This window comes from Corythoichthys intestinalis, chromosome 1 (assembly GCF_030265065.1).
Source record: "Corythoichthys intestinalis isolate RoL2023-P3 chromosome 1, ASM3026506v1, whole genome shotgun sequence".
In the NCBI taxonomy this organism is placed as follows: domain Eukaryota; kingdom Metazoa; phylum Chordata; class Actinopteri; order Syngnathiformes; family Syngnathidae; genus Corythoichthys; species Corythoichthys intestinalis.
The window spans coordinates 10574582-10594954 of NC_080395.1; the positions used below are offsets into that span (position 1 = coordinate 10574582).

At 39.1% G+C, this 20373-nt stretch overlaps 2 protein-coding genes across 3 annotated transcripts in view; both read right to left on the reverse strand.

The window, feature by feature from the left end:
- The window catches only part of LOC130920591 (gastrula zinc finger protein XlCGF8.2DB-like), a 43071-nt gene that overhangs the window by 6547 nt on the left and 16151 nt on the right, over positions 1 to 20373 (reverse strand). The window lies entirely within an intron of this gene.
- LOC130920581 (gastrula zinc finger protein XlCGF57.1-like) lies at positions 8804 to 19505 on the reverse strand. 2 transcript variants are annotated; one of them, XM_057843898.1, is made up of 2 exons: positions 17304 to 19505; positions 8804 to 12774 (listed from the first exon to the last, which is right to left on the reverse strand). In XM_057843898.1, the coding sequence occupies exons 1-2, from the start codon at positions 17730 to 17732 to the stop codon at positions 11386 to 11388; spliced, it is 1818 nt and encodes a 605-aa protein (XP_057699881.1). In that variant the 5' UTR covers positions 17733 to 19505; the 3' UTR covers positions 8804 to 11385. The 2 variants fall into 2 exon arrangements, with proteins under 2 accessions (XP_057699881.1, XP_057699887.1); XM_057843904.1 differs by lacking the exon at positions 17304 to 19505 and having other exon boundaries at positions 8804 to 15458.

Here is a 20373-nt window from a genome sequence, read left to right on the forward strand (position 1 = left end):
ATGACGTAGCATATACATATTTTATGTTGTATAACTTTAGTTCCTATGTGAATATTAGCTCCTACTTGTTTTGTTGTGGTAGGAGGGTTTTGTATTGAACACGGGGGCCGTGTTGGTTATTATTAGAGCAGAGAAGACAGCAGTAAATCAACAAAGACAAGTCAACTGTGCCCCGATCTACCACTCAAGAGAACTGATGGACTCAAAAGGTGGGTTACGATTAGGGCTGGGCGATATGGCCTTAAACATGTATCACGATAAATTGAGCAGATTTATCTCGATAACGATAAATGACGATAAATTCGCCCAAGCGGACTGTTATATAATTTGAAAATCTGAATCAATGCATGAAATACAGATTAACTATTTCTTGTTGATTTATTTACCAGCATTCAATTTGATATACTGTATTTAACAATTGTACATGCAGTCTAAACATTAAATTTATAAAAATTAGGGCTGTCAAAATTATCGCGTTAACTGGCGTTAATTAATTTTTTAAATTAATCATGTTAAAATATTTGACGCAATTAACGCACTTGCCCAGCTCAGACATATTTAAATGTCACTGGAGTGAAAGGCCCACCTGTTAATTGTGTTTTGCGGAGTTTTGCTGCCCTCTGCTGGCGTTTGGGTGCGACTGATTTTATAGTGTAAGTAATTATTGCCATCAACAATGGCGGGCTACTAGTTTATTTTTTGATTGAAAATTTAACAAATTTTATTAAAACGAAAACATTAAGAGGGGTTTTAATATAAAATTTCTATAACTGATTTAGAACTGATTTATTGTTATAATAAACAAATACAGTCCTTATGTACCGCATGTTGAAAATATATATCCATCTTGCGTCTTATCTTTCCATTCCAACAATAATTTAGAGAAAAATATGGCATATTATATAGATGGTTTGAATTGCGATTAATTACGATTAATTAATTTTTAAGCTGTAATTAACTCGATTAAAAATTTTAATCGTTTGACAGCCCTAATAAAAATGTATTGTAAGCAATAAGAATCCAAGTATGAACATTTATAACAGCGTGTATGACTTGAACAATGTACATTGTCAAAATCAATATGCCTGTGCAAACATGTAATTGTAACAAATGACTTGCAGCTTGAACAGTACACTTCAAATAGACAACTTATTGTTAATGGCTGCTGTGATATAATTATTAAATACAAGTGTTTACTTTATGGTTTAAGGTTTTTTTTCCCCCCCAGTACATTTTTTCATAAATGCACGCACAATAAAAATAGCTGGGGCCATTTCTCGGTCATTATAAGTTTCGCCGTTGGATTGTACTTTATGCAGAATTCTTTACCATCACAAAAGCTATCAGAGGAATCACACACACAGACAGATACAAAATAACGCCACATAGTAATTGCTAGATGCAGTCCGTGCCCAATCCACTCATTAAGTTCAGCCGTTTCGACAAGGTTAGAACCACTATCCGACTCCATAACGTTCATTTGTAGCGTTAGCCGCTAGCTAGCGTTAGCCTGGCTACCAGTAGAAAGCACTGAAAGCACCATCTCCGGAAATCGTGAGAACAAAGGAGGACAGCGGGTGAAAGCCCGTCTGGATGCCACCAAGAGTCTACTAAATGTCGGTTGAAAGTTTGGTGAACCTCCCTTAAGCCACACTCCATCACGTTTTGCTTGTAGCGTTAGCTGCTAGCGTTAGCTTATCGGGCTTTTGTTTGATTGGCTTCCTGATGATCACGTGACTCCCTACGTAAGCACATTCACTGCTTTCTTAAAGGGGAATGAACATAGACGAACAACACAGAATCAAAGCGGGATGAAAAGACTATTTTCTTGTTTTATTAATTTACCGAATTTACCGACATGGTCAAAATTACGTCGGTCATCGTTAAGAATTTCGGTGACGGTAAATTTTCGGTTCACCGCCCTGCTCTAGTTACGATTGCATATTAGTTTGAAATCGACCAATCCACCGTATTTTTACACGACTGACTTCCGGCCCGATCCTAGCTACCGGTAGTAGTATTGACGCAGGAGGGTCGCGTCTCGCGTCAAATAATAAACTCGGCCGTTCTTTTCGCTTCTGGGACGCGTCTAACACGCGGCCGCACTGCGACTGGTGTGCATTGGCTGATTGACTTTAACGCCCGCGTTTCACTGCGTTCTCGCGGCGGCCACGTTGTCGTGCCGTTGACGTTTCTGGGTTATACTGCCCTACCGTGTTGGTCCTCATTTTAGTAGCGAAGACGGAGTAAATATATTCTTCACAAAGAAACTGGAACCCGATTGGCTCACAGCCTCGAAAAGTAAGGGTTACATTACGTCAGAAACTCGCTCGGTACGCCTCTGTTCTGAACCGAGCAGCACGTACCGAAACGGTCCAATACAAATACATGTTCCGTTACACCCTTATGAAATTAGCGGATTAGCTAATTAGCTTAGCGTTCGGCGCTAACTATTAACCTCTCAAAAACAACAACAATAAAGGCTAAACAGTACAAGAGGGTTCGTGTACTCATCTCTTATAGTTGCACACAGGTCTTAGCAACACACTCAGGACATTTTTCAATTGAAATGCCTTAAAACTACTCCTGGACATCTGAAAGACAAGGAGCAACGAACTATTTCTCTTCCCCTCTCACTCTAAAAAGTAACTTGCCTGGTTCATACTAGTGCTGCAACGATTAATCGATTAACTCGAGTATTCGATTAGAAAAAAAATATTCGAATTAAATTTTATTGCTTCGAGTATTCGTTTAATTAAAGTGGCATTGTAATGGTTTGTTTTGAAAGTGTTTGCATATAGTTTTATTGATTAGGGTGGATACACTGCCCTCTGGTCTGCCTCATTTCACATGGCTGAATCCAACTGCTCCCTGTTAAGACCAACGTAAGCTAAGTTTTTGTTTGAGCTAGTTTTTTAATGCATTCATAATTTAGTTTATAGGTATATTTAGCTGATTTGTGGGAATGTGTCTGAACCGTTTGTTAAGGGCATTGTTAAAAAAAATAAATAAATAAATAAAGTATTTTATAGCATTTAAGCTGGTGGACTTTTGCTATGTAAGTTAGCCAATTGTTCTTTTGAGGTACATAACTCCTCATTTTTTATTTTATTTTTTTTAATACCATTTGAGGCTCAGCTCAGGTATTTTAGTTTTTCATGTTCCTTATCCGATTACTCGATTATTCGAACTAACTAGTTCATCGATTAATCAACTACTAAAATAATCGATAGCTGCAGCCCTAGTTCATACACAAATTTATTTTCCAGTCTTTTAAAAAGGAGTAAATCTTTCTCTCAGTACCCGGCAGCATCCATCATAACGTGCGTGTGCCCGTTAACGGTGCCCGAGCAGCAGACGTGTCTTGAATTTCGTTCTGCTACAAGCGGCTGCCATTAAGTTATGAGGGAAAAATCATCGTTTTTGAAGCTTTATGAATCGTAATCGGATCGTCACGTGTCGAATCGCGATGCATGTAATAATCGATTTTTTGGAACTCCTCTCGGCGACAATGTATGTATGTGTATTACAGCTGTCCCGACTAGTCGACATAGTCGACGTCATCGATGACGTAAATCCGTCGACGAGCACAACATCCCGTCGACGGTTAATGAAGGGTTAAAAAAATATATGCGTGGAAAGTTAGAATGTCGGATGCTCTGTTTGCAAGCGGGGAAAGCGGCACAAAGCCAAAAAAAAGCGCACCAGAGTGTCCAAAACATTGCCTTATTTCAAAGAAACAAAGGAGAGTACACTCTTCTGTCCTGTCTCTTCAATGCCAAGCTTGGCTGCACGTCGGCCGTGAATAAACACCTCAAGCGCCTTCACGCAGTTTGTAATTTTTTTTTTTTTTTTTCATTTTTTGTACACCAGAGGGTGCTGTCGCCTTACTAAATAATAATGTTTCATTGACAATGGGCCTATAAGTGCTATTAGTATTGTTCTTAATGCTAATTGAAAGGTTTATTTCATGTTATGGTTTATTTTATGGTATAGAAAATTAGGTTAAAATAAGGTTAAAAGGTCATAAATACATACAGTATATACAGTGATTGCACTCAAGGGAGAGATTGTCAATGATAAGGTAATAAGGTAAAGGCAATTCATATAGGCAATTCATTGATATATAAATAAGGTTTAAAAGGAAAAAGGTGAAAAGTTTTTGTTAATTTCTAATTGTGTTGCTTTATTTGTGTGTACCGTAGCTCTTACAGTGTGTTTACATCAAGGATGGAATAAAAGTTGTAAACCATCAGTTTAAGAGACCATCTTTTCAATCGGGATGCTCCACTAGTTAATTCTATCAGCATTTGAACTCATTGTTTATTTGTGATTTATTATTGTTATTTACGTGTTTATTTGTACTTTAATAAATAATTTGAGTGTTCCAATATGTTTTTTGTGAATTGATAAGCATCAACAAAAATTTCATTGCTAAATTAGTAAAAAAAATAATAATAATAATTAATTATTAGATTAGTCGACTAATCGTAAAAATAGTCGGCTGACTAATCGGGAGAAAATTAGTCGTTTGGGACAGCCCTAATGTGTATATATATATATATTTGCTGCTGTTGAAGTGTAAAATACAGTGTTCAATAAATGATCCATTTTGTGCTGACATGGCTTCCTGGATCCCTTCATACAGCAATCTTCATCATTAAAAAATTGAAACGGTATTATATGAATACACTGTGGTCACGGTGTGTCATCCAAAGTATTTCCAAACAGCTATTCAAGTCATCTAGTGAAAATTTCTTAAAAAAAGGTATATATATTTTTTTCTAATATCGCAAACCCCCCAAAAAGACGCAATAATAGTTTTTTTCCAACATCGTTCAGGCCTAATGCCAACTATGATGCAGGTTGGACTTTCAGTAGCAAAATTAGTTGTGTGTTCCCCACCTCCACAACATTGACATCTTTTTACATTACTTGCAGTGGCTGATGCTGCTGACCCCAAAAAAACCTCTTCATATCCCTCCTCTTCAAAGGGGGCGGGATATTAACATGCATTTCTGTCGGGATTGTGTGAATGTGGGGGTTCTGGTCATCAACCAATAAACGTGCGTTTCAGGAGAAAAAAATGGACCGGCACTATTAAATAGCAAGTGAAAAGGGGTAAAAGTCTGAACATAGTGAAATTAATTCACTTAATAATGGTAGGGTCAATTGTATCCTAACAACACACGGGAAGACAATCTAAATTACCTTTACAGCTGAACTCATTGTATAATGCAAATAAAGTTGCTTAGAAGTTGGTTGGGACAATTTGAGCATCCTGAAAAGTTGGTAGTGTTATGTCCCTACCGTCCCTATGCAAACCTGCGACCTTGATTTTACTGAAACTTTTTTCGAATAGAAATTTGAAAAAAAATCCTTTTTAAAGGACATATGAGCTGATAGCACTCAAAAATAATAATAAGATAAATACTGTCAAAAACAACAGAACAGTGCGTATTGCAAATGTGCAAAATTAACAATTATTTTACAGAAAAATAAGCATGTCTGCTTTTTCAGGTAGGATACGTGATCTTTCTGGACTTACGGTGTCTCCAACAGTGGAGAACACCCTCTCAGATGGGGTGGAGAAAGCCTGCACACACAAAAAGTGTTCAGCTAGTCCAGACAGCAGGGGCAAAAGTATCTTTTTTGTTGTCCCAAATATTAACAAGTTTACAATTAGGTTGGTGTAATTACAAAAGGACGGTTGGATCTCATACAACATAAGAGAAATTTTAGCACAACCCTCCGTTAACTTGGATTTGTAAACTTCCTAGACATAGTTGGGGTACTCTATGGAAAGGCCTTTTGATACTGAGTAGAATAAAAGTGGTTTGGGACCAATGGGACCATCCTATCTCGAATTATGGGTGAAAATACGCTGATTGAATGTAGTCGTCTGGTAAATTTCAGGAAGTAATTTAGAACATCCACTTCCGTTAGTCGTAGCATCACAAAAATACCACCATCAGATGCGGAGGTATATACTTTTGGTGTGAAATCAGTAGTCAAATTGGCCTTACGACCCACTAAATTGAAATTACCCCCCCCCCCCCCAAAAAAAACAGACTACCAACCGAAATGAGTATTAAAACTGCTAATAAAATCGTTTAGATTTATTTTAGATGCATATATGTTATATTTTTCTTATAGAATACTCGACGAGGAATACGATCGACCTATTAATGGACTTTTTTTGGCAAAAAAAAGCACCATTCCTGTAAGTAGTCTCATGAATAATGACCTGGCCTGTAAAAATCGACGCATAATCACTTGGTGACGACTCTCCAGATTTTACTTGGTGAATGATCACTCTTTATAATCACCTGGTTTTTCTTGCTGAATCGAGCATGTGTAACATGCTTAATTAATTGACGTAGTTCGTGCTGGTTGGAATCTATAAAAGAATTGTTAGACAAACTGCCAAACGATTCCATTAAATTCAAACACACGGAACCGGTGTTCAGCCATTCATTCCTACGCGGCGAAACGTCCTACACCACAGGTGTCAAACCTATTCTAGAAAGGGCCAAGTGGGTGCAGGTTTGCTTTCCAACCAATGAAAAGGACACCTTTTCACCAATTAGATCTTTTACATGTGTACTCAGTTAAACTTTGTCAGGTGCTCCTTGTTTCAGCAGGAAGTTCATTGGTTAAAAACTCTCTGCGCGTTATCGGTTGGAACAAAATCCAGCACCCACTTGACCCTTTCTGGAATCGGTTTGACACCCGTGTCCTACACAATGCTCAGAGCACTTGCGCAGGCATCCACACGCCTGCGCACATCGGTTAAAAGCAGCGAGTACTCACTATTTGTTCTTATTTAGTTTTTTAGAACCTTTTCATCGCCTCAAAAATACTTTTTGCATGTATTACCCTCTCATACGTTTAACCATTGTTTTTTGTGTTAGCTTTGAAACAGTTGACCACATTAGTCACGTAGCGTAAACCGATGTACGTTTAACCATTGTTTTTTGTGTTGGCTTTGACACAGTTGACCTCATTAGTCACGTAGCGTATTTAAACCGATATAACTACGTTTAAGTATTTTCTCAATGCAGTTTTTAGTACGTTCTGCCTGTATACATCTAAACAAAACAAGTTTAGAGCGCACGGTAGTAGTTGGGGTGTCAAATTCGACTAATTCGACATTTCACCGATGTAGGATATTTTGGCAGACCACCGTTTCGATTTCTATCCCAACAAGGAAGTGACCCAAAAAGGCCCCGAAACTAGAGGTAAGATTGGGCCGGAAAAAATCCAGCACGACCTCGCCCCAATCAATTAACTTGATCTGCAGGTACGAGCCCGACCCCCCCTTGAAATCTTATGTTTTGTTTCATTATTATCATTATTATTATTATTGTTATTATTGTGAAGCAATGCCACGAAGTGCCACGAGTCTCGCAGTGTCATGTTCATGTCATGTTCGAATCTAAAGCAGGATTGCAAGCATACGAAAACGCCACAGCTAGTCTTCACTCAATAGTATTTTGTAGCATCTTTAAGACAAGTAGAAAAAAGTCCTATACAATTAAATGTAATCACTCTAATATTAACAGAACGAGCCCCCCTCTAAATAAAATCAACAAATCAGAAGTGGCGTTAAGCCAAAGCAATCGAAAGGCGTTAGCTTGTCTTGGCTAGCGAGCTGAGCTAAGCTAAAAAAAATAAGTTTTGCAAGCCTGCGGAGCTATTACACAAAGTCAAACGACTTCCACTAAGCCTTAAAATGGGACGCTTTGGTCTACTAAATTCTTATTTGGGTACTTACCCGATGAGAATACTTTGAAGGAGCTCGTTTGATTAGGAGACGGGAACAGAAAAATAACTGCATGCGTGGCGAGGGTACACGGACGTTGCGTCAAGTGAACCGGAAGTAGAAACTTCAGGCGCCGAAACTTCAGTGTAAAACGTCGAGCGTTTGTAACCAAAACTACTCCACATCAGTAGTCACCAAAAATATTGTGTAAATATGATAAACAAATCCGAATTTGAGTCATAACCAGGGGTGAAAGTGGCTAGAATTTCTTGCCGGAACTCCCTAACATAAAGTTCGGCACAGAGCCCCCCCCCCCCCCCCCCCCCCCCGGTGTGTGTGTGTGTGTGTGTGTGGGGGGGGGGGGGGCTTAAACCTCCTAAAATCACCAAAATGCAAGAACTTTAGGCACAGTTATAAATATAACACACAATAAAACACAACAGGTTTCACAGTGGTTAGCAGGTTCCCCTCACAGTTGTGATATCAAGGGTTCAATCCCGGGCTCCGGCCTTCCAGTGTGGAGTTTGTGTGTTCTGACCTTGCTTGCGTTGGTTTTCTCCTGGTGTGTGTGAAAGCAGGGCTATAAACAGGGCAAGCTGGAAATGGCTAAATTAAACTGAAAACATAACGAAATTAAAATGTCAATCATTACGTTCGGGTCGGGCCGGGGTTCTCGCTAAATTTTTAAAATGTATATATATTTATATACGTATACCAAAACGATGTATGGATGTTAAACAAAGGAATACTTGTTATCAAATAAATTATTTGGATAAAAAAAGACAAGCCGCTGTATGGTCATTGCAGAGCCAGAGCGTGCCATGCGCCCTCTTTTTGCTCTTTCTCCTCTGCGATGCAAAACCGCATCTGTTTATCTACATTTTACAAACTTTTCCAGCGTTATTTCGTTGTGTAAATGCATTTAAAATGATCAGAAAAATATGTAGACTATTTAAACATTAAGAAAAGTTGCGGGTTTTTTCTGCCAACTGAGAATTCGTTACAAAAGACATTTTGGCAGATCCGGCAGCTCTCGTGCATATATAATAATATAAAAACGTTGGGGGGGAAAGAAGGAGATGAGTCGTCGATGGCTTTCTCCACTTTATTGTGACAACAATAAGAAAACAAAATAATAGCGGATTGCCGCCACATTCGACCGCGAAGTTTTGCCTCTCGCTGATCTCTTCCTCGCCTCCTACTCCAGCGTCTCTTAAACGGATCGTGCATAGTGTCTTGTTATGAGCTTTTTGTTTACAAATGTATCCAACACAAGACGTGCTGACAACTTTCTCTTTATAAACACATGGAGCTAACAGTAAGAACACAGCTCGGCACAGCTCTCGGCGTTTTTTCACACAAGCGAACAGATTACAAAGCACCACTTCAGTGTTGTCCTGAGACTTCATTTCTCATGATTCACTGCGTGACTTGAGCCGCTCGCTGATTCGCTGCGAGATTGACTTAATGCCAACACGCTAAATTGTCACATGTCAGCGGCTCTCACGAAACACAAACTAGAAGGCTATCAAGCGATCACCGTGAAAGAAACGCCGAACCACACAAATGCAATGCAATGCCTGAAGCATGAAGGTGGAAATACATGATACAAATACAAATAAATGTGCACAAACTCACCGGCGGTGTGTCTCTTACCGATACGTGACCGTGAATTACCGCGACGCTATATGCATATCCACACCCCTTTCCCGATTGACAGTGGATTAACCCTTTCGGACAAGATCGTAGATGACGCACAATTTAAACACGCTTAACCTAGCGAACGCAACAACAACTATGATCGGGGATTGCCACGAGTTAACTTTCAGCTAACGTCGCTAGCTTATACTGTTCATTCCACGACAGTAGGCAGCTCTGCTTTGACAAAGTCATCAGTCAACTATCCAAAAATCACACTCACTTTATGGCAAATCCTTGATCATTAGCAGATCGGTTAAGGAAGCAGGCATTTTCGAAGTGTTTGCAGCAGAGGACACTACTCGATGATGGCGTGAAATTAATTCGCTTCGTGCGAACGAAAGATGTCCATTTACGTGCCCTGCTATCCTTTGGCCACTCATACAACTTTTCGTTTGAGTGAGAACAAAACATCGCCACACACCGCTGTGGCATCTTACCGAGAAGCAATGCAACAAACAATACTGTTCTATGGCGGACTTCCCTCGCAATTCTAAGTGTGACGTAATTTCCGAAGATTGCCGAAGTAAAGCATTTTCGTTGTCAAGGGTGTTGCTATGGGTTAAACAAAGAATCTGGAAGGGTTGCGTTAAAAAAAAAAAATATATATATATATATATATATATATATATGCTTCTAACCGTTTAGCCATTGACATTATTCAAAAACATGGTTGGCCAACCTTACTTCACATTACTGCTTTAAAGACTGGAATGGGGTACCGCACGCTACACGTCACTTCTGCTCATTAATATTTATGACGTTAGCTTCTGTGGCTCTTCCATTAGCTAAGGGGGAACAAGCTCTTGTTTGTCCCCAATAGGAAATGAATGGGAATAATGTACAACTGAGATGATAGATGACAGAGCTAAACCTACCAATTCTGTCCGAAAATGATGTCCCTGGTGCCAAATTCGCTGGTAAAGATGCGGAAGAACATGTTCAGTTAAAGAGATGGCTTGAGTGTCGACGGCTAAAAAAGACGGGGGAAAAAATCAAGCCGACCTAAGCTTCCCTTAGCTCTTAAGCTTTGCCTTTTTCTTACGCCACTGGCAATGACATTTTCCTGTTTGAAAAATCTATCCTTTACCACCATAAACCCCATTTTTCTTCAATATTATATCACCTGGTTGTCTTACATCTCTGACCGTTCTTTTGGGGGACATTGCTGTTTTGTGTAGCGCTCGCAAATGCTACTCGTTGACAGCCAACGAACACTTCATTTTTTCATTAATAACAAATCTTAATTCTATTAATTTATTTACACTTCCCCCTTATCAAAGTTGTTTCTTTACAACAGAAAAGGTAACAACGGTGGCAGTCAGATACTACTTTAATTTTGTTTTCAGGTCATTCATTGTCAGACATTGTACCTCATGGCCCAAACAAAATATTTACTGCATATGAAATGTGAACGGCTTCACTTTGCTGGCATTAAACTGGTCTTTTAGACGTCCGGGTCATAGTAGCATAGTCGCTCCATTCGTCACATTTTTTGTTTGCGGCAGAGTATGAAGAAAACATCCTTTATATGTCGTAATGTCTAGAGTCGTTTCTACAAGTTCCATAGTAGCAATGAATAATCGGCATGTCAGTTTTTAAAAGATTACCGGAGAAGGAAGGCCGAAATACAATGGTTTGCATGTGAAGGCGTGTATATGTCCTACTTACGCTTTACGATGTGACGTCATGGTCTAAAAATAGCCTGCGTGCGGTACACTATTCAAAGGTCTTTCCTCAGTGTGGCTACTTGCGTGCCATACTAAATGTTCCTTCCGAGTGAATCTTTTACCACAAATTCAGCAGCCAAAAGTTTTTTCTCCAGCGTGTGTTCTTGCATGTCTGTTTAAAGTTCCCAGCTGATGGAATCTTTTTCGACAAACTGAGCAGGTGAAAGGCTTCTCTCCAGTGTGGGTACGCTTTCACTTCTCTAAATGAGTCTTCCGAGACTCTCCTGTGTGTGTCCTTGCGTGTCTGTTTAAATCGTTCATCTCTGTAAATCTTTTACCACAACATGTGCACACAAAAGGTTTTTTTCTAGTGTGTTTACGCATATGCGTTATGACCGTACTCTTACGGAAAAATCTTTTGTGGCAAAGTGAGCAGGCGAAAGGCTTCTCTCCAGTGTGTGTTCTTGTATGTGTGTTTAAACTTCCCTTCTCAGTGAATCTTTTACCACAGCATGTGCAGACAAAAGGCTTCTCTCCAGTGTGTTTGCTTGTGTGTTTGTCCAAATTTCCCTTGTGGGTGAATCTTTTACCACAAGATATGCAGGCAAAAGGCTTTTCTCCAGTGTGTGCTCGCGTATGCTTTTCTAAATTAATCTTCTGTGAAAATCGTTTATCGCAAAGTGAGCAGGCGAAAGGCTTCTCTCCAGTGTGTGTTTTTACGTGTCTGTCTAAATTTTTCTTCTCGGTGAATCTTCTACCACAACATGCGCAGACAAAAGGCTTTTTTCCAGAGTGTGTACGCTGATGCACTTCTAAACATGTCTTCCGAGAAAATCCTTTGTTGCAAAGTGAGCAGGCGAAAGGCTTCTCTCCAGTGTGTGTTCTTGTATGCACGTTTAAACTTCCCTTCTGGGCGAATCTTTTACCACAACATGCGCAGACAAAAGGCTTTTCTCCAGAGTGTGTACGCTTATGCACTTCTAAATTAGTCTTCCGAGCAAATCCTTTATCGCAAAGTGAGCAGGCAAAAGGCTTCTCTCCAGTGTGTGTGTTTGCGTGTCTCTTTAAACTTCCCTTCTGGGCGAATCTTTTACCACAACAAGCGCAGACAAAAGGCTTTTCTCCGGAGTGTGTGCGCTTATGCACTTCTAAATGAGTGTTCCGAGAGAATCCTTTGTCGCAAAGTGTGCAGCGAAACGGTTTCCCACCCGCACATTCTATTGCGTCTCTTTTCAATGATGACCTGTTTAATGATTTCAAAGCATTTTGGTCAAAGTCAGAATCCTCCTCATTAGTGTCAGGGTCAGATGAGTGTGACGTTACGTCGTCGCTGTCCGAAAGAGGAGCTATGAAGCCGTCCGGTTGCGATCGTCCCTCTTCTATTGTTGTCAGGTGCTGCAATGAGCTGTCGCTCGAAGGTGTCGCTGCTCCACTCTCTTTGCTTGGACCTTCATTTTCTTCGCTCTTCACACTGACAGTGACTTTAAACTTGGTGATTTTCTCTTCCTGTTTTTCTTCTTTAATGTGGGGGGTGACTGGCTCTGCTTCCTGTTTGATGTACATCTCCGACGACTCCTGTTTTAAGTGGAGGGGATTGTGTTTCTCAGGATGAAAATCTTCTTCAGTCATGTCTGCAGGACACTGGGTGGAAAGAAAAAAAAATTGTGATTTGCTGAAGTCACGCTTTTGCTGTGATTTGTTCTCATTATTAATTTCATTCAAGGTTTTTTAACCGGTGTGCAGCGGCACACGAGTGAGAGTTTATCAGGTGTGTCGCAAGAAATTATCCAATATCACTTTTTTTTAACGTCATCGGGCGGGGTTGCAGTAGAAAGGAAGGCAGAGGTAGAAGGTTGCTGTTGTTTGCAGATAAGTGATGAAGCATTGAAGCTTCTTAGGCTCACTTGGTTTCGCTTTTCTCGCTAATCGTAAGCCCTGATTACAGGGTCCCCCCAGGATTGATAAATCTAAATTCAAGACTTTTAAGACCTTTTTTAATGCCATTTCAACTGAAAATTAATACTTTTCTCGCACCCATTATTTAGATCATATTGAATCATATTAAATAAAGCACTGAACATCAAATTTAACCTCAATTAATAAGTCTTTGATAAAAGTGCACTTACATTGAAGATACAATTAAAACTAGCGGTGTCAAACAATTAAAATTTTTAATAGAGTTAATTACAGCTTAAAATAAATTAATCGTAATTGCAATTAATCGCAATTCAAACCATCTATAAAATATGCCATATTTTTCTGTAAATTATTGTTGGCACAGAAAGATAAGACAAGATGGATATATACATTCAAAATACAGTACATAAGGACTATTTGTTTATGATAACAATAAATCAACAAGATGGCATTATTAACATTCTGTTAAAGCGATCCATGGATAGAAAGACTTGTCGTTCTTAAAAGATGTTAGTACAAGTTATAAAAATTTTATATTAAAACCCCTCTTCATGTTTTCAATAAAATTTGTAAAATTTCCAATCAAAAAATAAACTAGTAGCCCGCTATTGTTGATGTCAATAATTACTTACACAATGCTCATGGGTGCTGAAGCCTATAAAATCAGTCGCACCCAAGCGCCAGCAGAGGGCGGCAAAACTCCGAAAAACACAACAAGTACACCTTTCACTGTGCTGTCATTTTAATCTGTTTGAGCGGGGCATTTGTGCGTTAATTGCGTCAAATATTTTAACGGGATTAATTTAAAAAATTAATTACCACTCGTTAACTCAATAATTTTGACAGCCCTAATTAAAACACATTTAAAGGAACATTATAAAGTCTGTCAGAATTTATTTAAACACACACACGCACAAAATAATTATGGACAAAAAGAGGAGGAGGACAGGACTCAGACCAGCCATCTTCTGTAACAGGCTAGCCGCTAGTGCACCTGCCAAGACCCCAGTGAACATGGATAACTCTCGAGTTAAAACGGCGAAATTCACATTCATTCGAAATGCAAACCGAAATGTCTAAGCAGGTCCACTGCCTTCGCATGACCCATCAACTGCAACCTGGATGTAACTTGAGCCCCTATCACATACTCCAAAACAATGGGAATATCGCGGGACTTAAACGTGGAGCAGTTATGTGTGAAAACAATTTCCAGTGTCGACTGACATGGGAAGCACTGTGCGTGAAAGCAGGCGTTAAATTCCTGGGTCACAGCAGATGGCTGATGACTTAAATATCATAGCGGCGGCCGATGTCACTTCCTCCCTCTTCGCAGTAAGAGGAAAAGCGGTAAACAAACATCACAATTATAAAAATAGCAAGCTGGAAACAGCTAAATTAAACTGAAAACATGACCAAAATTAAAATGTCAATTATTACATCGGGCCGGGCCAGGGTTCTTTCTCGCTAACTTTTTGAAATAACTATATATTAACGATGTATGAATGATAAACTAAGGAATACTTGTTATAAATAATTTGGATAAAAAAAGAAGGCACTGTATGGTCATTGCAGAGCCAGAGCGTGCCTATATAACCTTTTTAATCTTCCCCTCTGCAAGTCCGCAAAACCACATGTTTATTTATATTTAACAAACTTTTCCAGCGTAATTTCGTTGTGTGAATAAATTTATAATGATCATAAAAAAAGGGAGTCTATTTAAACATTAGGAAAATGTGCGTTTTTTTCTACCAACTGAGAATTCGTTATAAAAGACAGGCTTTTATGCAGACATCGTCACAAATGTTATCACACAAAACGCGGGTCAGGCTTTAATACCTGCGGACCAGTTCAGGTCGGACTGGACTTTTTAGGCCCGATTTTACCTCTACTTTAAAGTCTTGATGAGCATAAATTGGCTGCAGTTACGAAGTCGGGAATGCTTCCGCCGGAAAAAAAACACGATTTGAGCAACATTATGTTTAACAAACTTTTCCAGCGTTATTTAATTGTGTAAATGCATTTATAATGGTCATAAAAATATGTAGACTATTTAAAAAATTAAGAAAATGTGCGGTTTTTTTCTGCCAACTGAAAATTCGTTACAAAAGACAGTTAAGACATCGGGAACGCTCCCTCTGGAACAAAACGCAATCTGACCAACATTGTGACAGCTGATGCCGACCAAAAATGACGTAATATCCAAAACAGATCACCAATGGACTCATTTGAAATATATGAATGGTGGTCTGTTTTGGTGTTCAGAATCCACAATACTTCTGCCTGCAGGGTTTTCATTCCACCGACGAACGGACGCATTCCTGATGAAGAGGTGGATGAATGCTCCGTTTTGCCGGTTGTGGTGGTTTGGAACACACGAGTTGCATTTCGATTTGTAGTGCAGTGCATCGTAAAAATTCTATGCCTCATCTTCGTTATGGATTCAAAAAAAAAAAAAAAAAAAAAAAAAAAAAAAAAAAAACTGATATAATTTGGGTTGCACTGAGATGTTCTTAAAAATTAAAACCACGGTGAAAAAATTCCAGACTTACAACAGCTAATTTAATACTTTTAATACCTTTAATAATGGAAAACTAAATTCAATGCTTTTTTAATACTTTTAATGACCCGCGGGTACCCTGTAATTACTAAAGATGATAATAACATCGGTTACCGATAACTGTCAGTTGATAATGGCTATTATGACGCCACACAGATAATCCAGACAAAAAAAATTCAACTGATAATAACTGATCGGCATCCCGATCGATCGGCTCCGATCACGTCATTTTGAACGTATCGGAATCGGCAAAAAAATATCGGGCATGCCTTTTTTTTATTAAATCATTTTGTAATTGTATTTAACGTTACAGACAAAATGTCTTACGCTCAGCCAGAGTCTTATAGTTTTGGCTTAAAGTAGGGCTGTCAAATTTATCGCGTCAATGGCGGTAATAACATTAAAATATTTAACGCAATTAACGCATGCGCTGCACTACCCACTCACGCATTGTCGCATTCAATCTATAATGGCACCGTATTATATATACACAAAGCTAAAAGGCAACGTAAAATGAGTAGAGAGAATTTTGGCAGCCTTTGAAGCCTTTTTTAATTGGCTAAAGCCTTACAATCCCTCTCTCAACGATTAGAAATATCATGGGAAGCAATGTGGGGAAGTAGAAGTTGATCTTTTTCTTAACACCCTATTTTATTTCCCAACACTGAGAAGATATATGGTATATATGGTTGCACTTCCCATCATGCATTTTGGCAGAAATTAAATGGCTGCAGTATCGTTTACTTAAAGCTCATAAAAATCTACTAGATGGCAATATTTAGTCACAATACACAAAGTCACTTTTATCCTTTAAGAATTACAAGTCTTTCTATGCGTGTATCCCTCTCACAGAAAGAATGTTAATAATGTAAATGCCATCTTGAGGATTTATTGTCATAATAAACAAATACAGTGCTTGTGTACTGTATGTTGAATGTATATCTTTGTCCGAGTTTTATCTTTTTTTTTTTTTTTAATGCATTGCCAAAATGTATAAGATCGGGAAAAATTATCGAGAATGATTGGAATTGAATCGGGAGCAAAAAAAAAAAAGCAATCGGATCAGGAAATATCTGGATCGGCAGATACTCAAACTAAAACGATCGGGATCGGATCGGGAGCAAAAAAACATGATCGGAACAACCCTACTAACAAGTTTATAATTAGGTTGGTGTCATCATATAAGGACGGTTGGACCTCATACATTATAAGAGGAATGTTAGCACAATCCTCCGTTAACTTGGATTTGTTAACTTCCCAGACATACTTGGGGTACTCTATTGAAAGGCCTTTTGATACTGAGTAGAATAAAAGAGACTTAGGACCAATGGGACCATCCTATCTCGAATGACAGGCGAAAATACGCTGATTGGCTGTAGTCGTCAGGTATATTTTGGGAAGTAATTTGGAACATCCACTTCTGTTAGTCGTAGCAAGACAAAAATACCACCGTCGGATGCGTATGTATATACTTTTGGTGTGAAATCAGTAGTCAGGTTGGCCCTACGGCCCACTAAATTCAAATTACCCCCCCCCCCAAAAAAAAAAAAACACTGATTGGTGGACTACCAACCGAAATGAGTATTAAAATTGCTTATAAAATCCTTTAGGATTATTTTAGATGCATATAGGTTTTTTTTTTTTTTTTCAACAAGGAATACGATAGACCCATAATGGACTTTTTGGGAAAAATCACCATTTCTGTAAGTACTGTAATATCCGGACAACAAGCCGCTACTTTTTTCCCCTCATTTTGGGTCCTGCGGCGTGTGCAATGATGCGGCCAATTTGTGTATTTTTCTGACGGCCGCCAGGGGCGCTCGAGCATGGAATGTGGGAGTGAGACACGTGGAATATATGTGTGGAGGAAGACGCTAGTTTGCACAATTACCGGTAGTTTAACTTTGTGCGTTGTGCATCCGCCTTTGTGCATGAGTAGAATTGGCATACCTGCATCATGGAAAATGCTTGAAGAAATTAAATTGGCCATCCGAGTTGTGTGGGAAGCTTTGATGACGAGCGGAGAGAGATCGTTTGCCAAGACTCGCCGCATGCAAACAGCAGCTTTTGCACAGGTTTGCCGGGGGAGCCTGGTAGTGTGAAGCGCTGTGAAAGAGTCCGCCATCACCAACGGGTTTCGAAGGGGCCATTCTGCTGCGTGACGAGGACAGCACGGGCTAGGAGTGAATTTGCCTCATTATGGGAGACATTGAAGGCGACAGCGAAGGAGACTGAGTAGGTGCGTGGCAAAGTGCATCTGAGCGTCTTCATATCCGACACTGAGGGTGAAGACTTCCATGGTTTGAATGCACAAGATGAAGATTGCTAACAAAGACAATTAGTGCTGCACCGCCATGCTGATGCTATGTAAATTCCGTGCCGCTGCTATATAACTGCCGTGTCTGTAGGCGCTGTTTGGAACGAAAGTTAAGGTGTGTTATTAAAATTTTGAAAACCGTATATTTCTTCATCAATGTCTCTTATCACTGAGTGGGCACACACGGCTTATAGGCAGGAGAGGCTTATGTATGTACAAAATGGTTTTTCCTTTAAAAATGTCCTGGGTGAGGCTTGTAATCAGAGGCGCCGAATGGTCTAGAAATTACAGTAGTCTCATGAATAATGAATGACATGGCCTGTGAAAATCAATGCATAATCACTTGGTGACGACTCCCCAGATTTTAGTTGGTGAATGATCACTATTTTAATAATCGTCTGGTTTTTCTTGCTGAATCGAGCGTATGTAACATGCTTAATTACTTGACGCAGTTCGTGCGGGTTGGAATCTATAAAAGAATCATTAGATGAACTGCCAAACGATTCCACTGAATTGAAATGCACGGAACCGGTGTTCGTCCATTCCTTACTACGCGGCGAAACGTACTACACAATGCTCAGCGCGCAATAATCCGTACCCATGCACACATCGGTTAGAAGATGTGAGTACTGAGTAGAGGTGTGCAAAATTTCCGATTCTTAGATTATTCGCGATTCGGCCGTGGAAGATTCGAGAACGATTCACAAACATCCAAATTCCGATTATTGAAATATGCCAAGTAAAGCGGAAGTACAACACACTCAGCGCGCCGCGCGGGCTTCGGGACAGAACGGAGCGGGAGTAGCTAAACATTATGCTTCTCATTAACCGGCCCCTTGGGTAACGCCAACGCTCAACTCACGGCTCTAGAGATAAAAAAAACACAACAACATACCTGCCTGCTGCCGAAAAGCTGCTACAAGTACAGCTAAGCTACATAATGTTACGGTAGATATCATTTATATAGGACTAGATGGATTATAGACGCGGTAGCAGCACATCTGCAAAAAGCTAGATGCGGGCGTTAGTAAACGGCCGCCATCTTAAAGCAGTAAACTTCCCTGCAATGCTGTTGTAGCGAACCTTCCAAGCAAACCTAATTAACTTTTTATCTAAAATACTCCTAAATCGGTAAAATATTGACTTGAATCTATCTTTAAAATAGTTTTAAAACTTTCACATGTCAAAAGTAGACAAAAGGGAATTTATGGAATAACGGGAGCAATTTTAACAACTTTAACGGTTGATTCACAACATTAAATTAATTGAATGTAGTTTAAAGCTGCTGATACAGAATGGGGACTGGAGTTTTTTTTATTTAATGTTATTTTTGTATATTTGTTTACTGCTATATGTTAACTTGATACTGAAATAGTAGTTTGGTTTAGCCTGAGAGTATTTTTGAACAATTTTGGAACTAATGTACAAAACTTTATTAAAAAAAAAAAAAAAGGAGGGGGGTGCATCAATAATCGTTTTATAATCGAATCGGAGCCTCTGAATCGTAATCGTAATCGAATCGTTTGGTGCCCAAAGATTCCCAGCTCTAGTACTGAGTACTCACTATTTTTGTTTTTATATAGTTTTTTAGAACCTTTCCATTGCCTCAAAAATACTTTTTGCATGTATTACCCTCTCATACTTTTAACCATTGTGTTTTTTTAGGGCTGTCAAAATTGTCGCGTTAACGGGCGGTAATTTTTTAATTAATCACGTTAAAATATTTACGCATGTGCGGAACGGCCAACGCACGCATTGCCGCGAACAGACTACAATGGCGCCGTTTTAAGTATATTGAGAGCAAAGAGGCAGAGACAAGCGTGTGGAGTGGACACAGGCATTCACACGAGCCGCGCTATTTATTGCGATAAGGTTTGGCATCTCTTCCACAACAACTATTGTGGCGAGCGACGTGGGGAAGAATGACAGGAAATGATCTTTTTCCTAACACCCTGTATTGTAAATAACGCAGAGAAGATATACCATTAGCAGCCACCACTGACAGTCATGTTTGCCCAACTTCCCATCATGCATTTGGGCAGTTAAATTAAGAACAGTTAAGTCGCTACAGTATCATTTAATGAAAGCGCAACAAAAATAATATTCCTATCTCTTGAAAAAAAATAATGTTCACAAAAAAGAAATGCGCTCAATGCAAAGAGAACTGGCATTCCCAATCAAAATAGCTATGCAAAATAAAACTCACAAACTCTTTTCATTTCTTTTAGCTCAACAAAACACTAGATGGCAATATTTAGTCACAATATCCAAACTATCAAAATTACTATAACTTGTACTCACATTTACCTTTTAAGAATTACAAATCTTCCGTGGATCCCTTTCACAGAAAGAATGTTTATAATGTTAATGCCATCTTGTGGATTTATTGTTATAATAAACAAATACAGTACTTATGTACAGTATGTTGAATGCATACATCCGTCTCGTC

Bases quoted from the DNA above. Each gene is read 5' to 3' on its own strand.
- LOC130920581 (XM_057843898.1), bottom strand. From the start codon at position 17,732: ATGGCGGACTCTTTCACAGCGCTTCACACTACCAGGCTCCCCCGGCAA. The intron at 12,775-17,303 runs GTGATTTTTCCC...CTTTCCACCCAG, and splicing joins TTACAGTACTTACAGAAATG to TGTCCTGCAGACATGACTGA.